This window comes from Drechmeria coniospora, chromosome 03 (genome assembly GCF_001625195.1).
Source record: "Drechmeria coniospora strain ARSEF 6962 chromosome 03, whole genome shotgun sequence".
NCBI classification, from domain to species: domain Eukaryota; kingdom Fungi; phylum Ascomycota; class Sordariomycetes; order Hypocreales; family Ophiocordycipitaceae; genus Drechmeria; species Drechmeria coniospora.
Window position 1 is genome coordinate 1,104,961 of NC_054391.1, and position 6,000 is coordinate 1,110,960.

At 52.0% G+C, this 6,000-nt stretch overlaps 2 protein-coding genes across 2 annotated transcripts; one reads left to right on the forward strand and one right to left on the reverse strand.

Moving 5' to 3' along the window:
* Positions 1–647: 647 nt before the first annotated feature.
* DCS_06176 (putative MCX1 protein) lies at positions 648–2,474 on the forward strand (the record flags this gene model as incomplete). The annotated part of the gene is made up of 3 exons (XM_040803467.1): positions 648–1,095; positions 1,155–1,335; positions 1,388–2,474. The coding sequence occupies 3 exons, from the start codon at positions 648–650 to the stop codon at positions 2,472–2,474; spliced, it is 1,716 nt and encodes a 571-aa protein (XP_040653571.1).
* A 340-nt stretch (positions 2,475–2,814) lies between these two features.
* Positions 2,815–3,971, reverse strand: DCS_06177 (cytochrome c oxidase polypeptide V precursor; the record flags this gene model as incomplete). Its single annotated transcript, XM_040803468.1, has 4 exons — positions 2,815–2,901; positions 2,964–3,157; positions 3,428–3,825; positions 3,877–3,971. 4 exons carry the CDS (start codon positions 3,969–3,971, stop codon positions 2,815–2,817), a joined length of 774 nt encoding a protein of 257 aa, XP_040653572.1.
* Between the last annotated feature and the right edge of the window lie 2,029 nt (positions 3,972–6,000).

Sequence of the window (6,000 nt, forward strand, 5' to 3'; positions counted from 1 at the left end):
TTGTAGGTATTATTTACGGTACAGATACTTAAGTAGGTACTACAGTATGTGGTTACTTGGGCCAGGTACCTAGTAATTCTGTGCTACACGGTTACTTACTGTACTGGGTACCTACCAGTAGAGACGCCGAGCTGGCGTCGCACCAGGAACATTCATTTGTGTGAGGGAGCGAGCTTGTACCTCGGAAGTATCTTGGAGCTTCCCCGCTTCCACGGAGATCAGACCCACCCATACCCCATGATGTACTGTAAGTACAGTAGTTCTACTCCGTAATGCCTGACGACTTTCCATACTAGCTGTCACTCACCGACAAACGGCTTCTGCGTGCCGATCGCATCACGGCCGTCATCGTAATCCGAGCGAACAACGTTGGATTGTAAATGGCAACACAATCGTAGCCGATTCCTGGCCTCCTACCGATCTGTTCTTTTCCCGGCGTCTAAGCTTTCCCTTGGACTGCCTAGAAATCGAGTCACAACTGTCCAGCAGTTCGGCCAACGAGCGCCGTCGCCACGAGCCTCGTTTCTCCTTCGTCCTCGACGGTCGTTACTCGAGCATGTTGAGCTGCACAGACTTGGGCATCCTTCCGGCTTCTGGTGCCCTGCTTCACGTCCGCCAATTTATCGAAGACTCCGCCGTCCAACATCATGCTCGCGTCTCCTAGATCGCTTGCCCTGTCGGTTCGATGCCGTTCCTCGGCTATCAAAAGGCTACAGTGCGGTGCTTGTCGTCGCCAAATATGCTCCTCTCGTCCTCTTGGAGCGACGAGACGAACTGCAGACTTCAATTCCGGCTTTACCGGTGTCTATGACCCGTCGGTAGAATCTGGGCGCGGGCCAATGTTCAACAAGTCCAACTTTGGTGTGCCCCAGTTCTATCCCCGTGATCTGAAGAAGCGTGTGGACGAGTATGTTGTCGGTCAGGATCGAGCAAAGAGGACGATATGCTCCACCATCTTCAACCATTACCAGAACCTGCGTCGAAGATACCAGCACGAGCACGAAGATCGCAACATTCGAGAGAAGCTCCTGCGTCAGCGGTTTGCTCGAGATCGAGAAATCCATCATCGACGGCGCGAGTCCACTTCAGTCGAAGGTAAGCCGGCGACCGCCCACTAATGTTCAACCAAAAGTTGCTGACAAGGGTGAATGAAGATGAACTCGTCGGCCATCACGAGTCGATGCGGCCGCTTTTTGATATGAACGAGCCCGAAGACGATCCGCTTGACCATTTGTATACCCCGGAGGATGTGTCGAAGCCAGACCACGTAAAGATCGATAAGAGCAACCTGTTGTTGATCGGCCCAACCGGGGTAGGGAAAACGTATATTCTCGAGTATGTGGTCCCTCGTCTTACCATTTCCGGTGGTTCCGCTGACTGGACCAAGGACGTTGAGCAAGAAAATTCAAGTTCCCTTCACCATTTGCGATTGCAACTCGCTTACACAAGCGGGATATATTGGGCAAGACGTCGAGACATGTATCGAACGTCTTTTGATCGAGGCCAACTACGACGTCAAAGCGACGGAATATGGCATTGTGGTTTTGGACGAGTTTGACAAGTTGGCCCGCCGAGACTCCCCGACCGGTCGAGACGTTGGCGGCGAAGGTGTCCAACAAGCGTTGCTCAAACTCATCGAAGGGGTCAACGTCACCATCCATGTCAAGGACAACCGGTCATCTCGAAGCGCGCCCTCGATGACGACGACGTATAACTCCCCGAGCACCCCATCTTCGACAACGCCCGCCGCGCCGCCCAGCGGTGGAAAGGTGGATCAATACACGATAGATACAACGAACATCCTCTTCATCTTCTGTGGCGCGTTTGTTGGCCTCGAAAAGGCAATTGTGCAACGTGTTGCACAGCCGTCCATGGGTTTCGGCAGAGAAGTAAGGGGCCGGTCGATGCTATCCGGGGATAAGAGCATTCTTCCTCCCGATGCATACGCTCACCTTGCCCACTACGACTCCGCGTCGTCGTTGTCCTTCACCCCGATGGATTTGGCAACGCCAGCAGACCTCCAGAAGTTCGGGTTCATCCCCGAGCTTATCGGACGCATGCACAACATTTGCGCACTAAGTCCTCTTTCCAAAGCGGATCTATTGCGCATCTTGACCGAACCGCGGAATAGCCTCGTCGCTCAGTACACGGCATTGTTCGAAACATACCCTTCCCGACTCTTCTTCACAGAGAAGGCTCTCTACGCCCTAGCGGAACGAGCGGCGGCGTCTGGAACAGGAGCAAGAGGACTGAAGATGGAAATGGAGCGAGTCCTTGCCGGACCCATGTTTGACGCCCCAACACCGTACGTTCTCATCACAGAAGGCTGCGTCAATGGTACGGAGAAGGCGGCGTACTGGGGCAAGGATGGGCGTTTTGAATTGGACAGACAATTGGAGGAAGAGGAAGTCGGCTGCTTGACACCGCACATGACGTTTGAACGGCTGAGGGAGGCGGGACAAAGCGGCGGTTGACACCTCGGCATCATGGAATAGGCGATGGATGTGGCGTGTCTTTGTTCCCGCATCTGATCTTGTTCATGCAAGCTGGTGGATGGGATGAAGTGAAGGTGGCACAATAGTTCCCGAGTCACATACGTTGCGAAGCGCAATGGGAAAAAATGGCCCGAGTTCCATCGTAGTACAGAATTTACATCTAGACACTTGGCTCCCTTGCATTCCCTTGCAACTCGCGTACCTTGCCCCGCCACAGTTCTGGACAATGCTGCGGATGAAAGGCCAGGTTCGGTCGATTGGACCGCTCGTTGTTTTGATCACAAAATAAACTAAAAGGGATTGGTGGCGTGGAAAGTGTTTAGTGACCCTTGGGAGGAGACTGAACCACGCCCTTGCCAGTGTAGCCTTCTGAGGAGATGCCGGTGATGGGGTCGGCTTTTTGTTGCTGCAGCAGGCCTTGTCAGTCTTGGACGGCATGGTGTTCTCGTCTAGCATGGACATGTATACCTTGAGGAGCTCGTTGGATGCTTCCTGGTACTCCTTGGTCATGGTGGAAGGCTCGGGCTTGGCGAAGGATCGAGTGGTTGCGAAGATGGCGAAGCTGACACCGACACCCAGGGCAACGCCCCAGGCAATGCGAGCGTTGGTACCGGGAGGGTCGACGGCGCGGGGGCCGTGGGGACCGAAGGCAATCCAGTATGCTAGTGATAGGGCCAAAGTCAGTTGCCTATGCCAGACGTGACGTGACGAACAGAGGCAAACATAGGTGCCATCAGTGACACCATCGCATTGCTCAACAATCAACCGCTGATGGAAAACATTTCGAAATAGGGCGGACGACAAGACCTCTCATGATAGGGAAGAAATTTCTCCGACGAAAAGAGCTCTAGGCGAGTTGCGAAGGCGGATTGTCGTGCCATCTGCACCAGCGACTCGAGGAGGTGTTTTGCAGGACAAATCAGGGAACGTACCGGCCTTCTTCTCCTGGATCGTCAATTCGGCCCAGCTCCCCTTCATGCGATCTCGTAGAGCCATCCAGAGGTCAGCCTGCTCCTGAAGTGGCATTCCCTCCCATCGTTTCTCGATGTTGGCGAGGGTAGGGTTGGAAATGGCGTGAGTAGACGAGGCACGGGTTGCGACGGCCGGGACGCTGCGCACCAGGCGGTTGCGCAGCAGACTCGACGCCGGGGTGCGCAGCATTTTTCGATTGTGAGGGGAGGTTGTATGTCGGAGGTTCGGAAGGGGAAGGGGAGTCAATTGACAGTATTCGCGGACGTTGGAAAGGAGGTGGTGCTGATCCGAGGATGGACGACAGAAGTTTTCGGCTTTCCGGAGCTGGGTGGCATGTTCCTCGCTCTCAATCACTTGACTGGATGCTCAGTAGCTCGGAAGCGGCCAAATGGTGACTAAGCCAAAGTACCTGGTATGCCACATCACGTGTTTGCTGAGCAAATGGCTGCTGCCAATCAGGAGCATTCGATTTGCATGGCACAAGGTGAGGGGAGGGAGCTCCATAATTATCTGCATGCAGGTCATATGTTATTATTACAAGTGCTTCAAATCCATCATACGATACGGAGTACTAATGGTTAAATCACCGCACTCGTTCATGTGCTGGAACTTGTACGTGACGTAAAGAGCTGTATTGCTTACTGGTGCATGTATGTTGGTTTCAACTACGGTGAGTGACATGCACATGACATCCATGCACAACCGCAAGTCATTTGGTGCATTTTACTGTACTGCTTACCCCCAGCGAGAGTCTTTAATCCGTTACGGAGTACTCCGTACACCGTACGAGTCTCCCACTTCCCCATCGTTGCTCAATGATATTAAAATACCTAGTCGTTCGACGTGAGCACTGATGGCTACGCGTTTCTTCCACATTGCGGTGGCCCTCTATCGCCATACTCGTTACCCAAACAGTACTGAAGGTTGCAAAACTGAACTTCTGCATGATGAAGCCAGAAACTTCCACGCAATCACGGGCAGGTGCAACAACAATCCGTGATGGCTGAATCGCAATCAACGGGCTCGATTCAAGGTAACTAACTTGTCCTGACGTGTCTGCCCGAGCCGATGGTGCGGCCACGTTTTGGGCTATCCCCCCCTTTGGATGATCTTGGTTTGTCGGTCCTAACTCCAGCCCTCGAGTTTATCTACCTGCCCTCGCCGTAGTTCCGTACGCTGCCATTGCACTTATTCGACCGTGCAAGAAAATTGGCGGCTTCCGACTCAGAAAGGTACGCAGAGTCAGTGAGGGTTTGGAAGTACTTCAATTGCCAGGTTTGAACCATTCGCCTTTTTGCTCCAGTCATTATGCATGGCCTATTATCAGACAACAGGATGCTTGATCGCTTGCTCGGGCAACAACAGGGTATCAATCCGATGGTCGTAAGTAACACAAGAGCAATGACGACTAAAATGCCAACGACAACGAAATAGTCCCAATTTTTGTGTAGTTATTGACCTCCGAGCTACCTGGAGACACTACATGCGTACCTTGTTCCCCGGATTGGTCAGGTCGCCATCCGTTCGCATATCGCTGAGCAATGCAACTTATACTTCTCCCCTTTGTTCTGAGTCATAATAAACGAAGGTGGCATTTAGGTTGAGTTGACTTGGCGTGCCCAGCCGGCAGGGAAACGGCGTGCAACATGCTCCTCTCCGAGGCATACACAGCACGAAGTGTGTACCATGTTCGCAATTCGCTCTCACTCCTCCACCAGAGCACGTAACAGGATATCATGGTGTCTGATGTCAAACACGCACACAATACATACATCGCGTGTGGCTAGCCATCTTATCTCTCTTTTGAGGGCGACGACTGTGTTTGCGTTTCCGCCTGTTGTGGAACCTCAGACCTGTGGCCGCAGGCTCGTAAGCCAAAGATGATACAAAACAATTCGCTGGAAGGGGGACATGCATATTGGCCTGGTTTGGGTTAGAGCCTTTCCTTGCAACCACTGGCTGGAAGGTGTAGTATCCTAATCAAAGCATGCATGGTAAATATCATCAGACAGTCAAAACCCAACGTTTGGATGAGAGGAAAATTTACCTCCAAGAACACCGCAAAATATTGCGAGCCCAATCGGCAGAGCTTTCTGGAAACTACTCATCCTGAATGTTCGTTCTATCTGGTTTTTGACTGATTGCCGTGATACCTGAGGATGGTTGAAACCGATTGCAGTGTACCAACAATTGAGGTGTCGTTCGCCAAGTGTGCTGTACTACAGTGGGGGGGCAAAAAGTATTTGCCCGTTCTTAGGTACCGCATCCCTAGTCCAGTCAAACCTAATCTATTTTGTTAGTATTATAACAATATTTTCTACCACCCCGCTACTGCAATAATAATAGCCTCAACGCAATGGGGCATTGAATCAATCAGCTTCTAAATCTCGAATATAACGAATCTATCGACTCGTCCGTCGAGAGGTAGCTTGCAAATCCGTAATCGCATTTGCTGCAATAATTCCTTGCCTCGAGGCATCATTACGGCTGCTTTGAGGCATTGTTATTGCTACGTTTGATGCGCATATAGTTG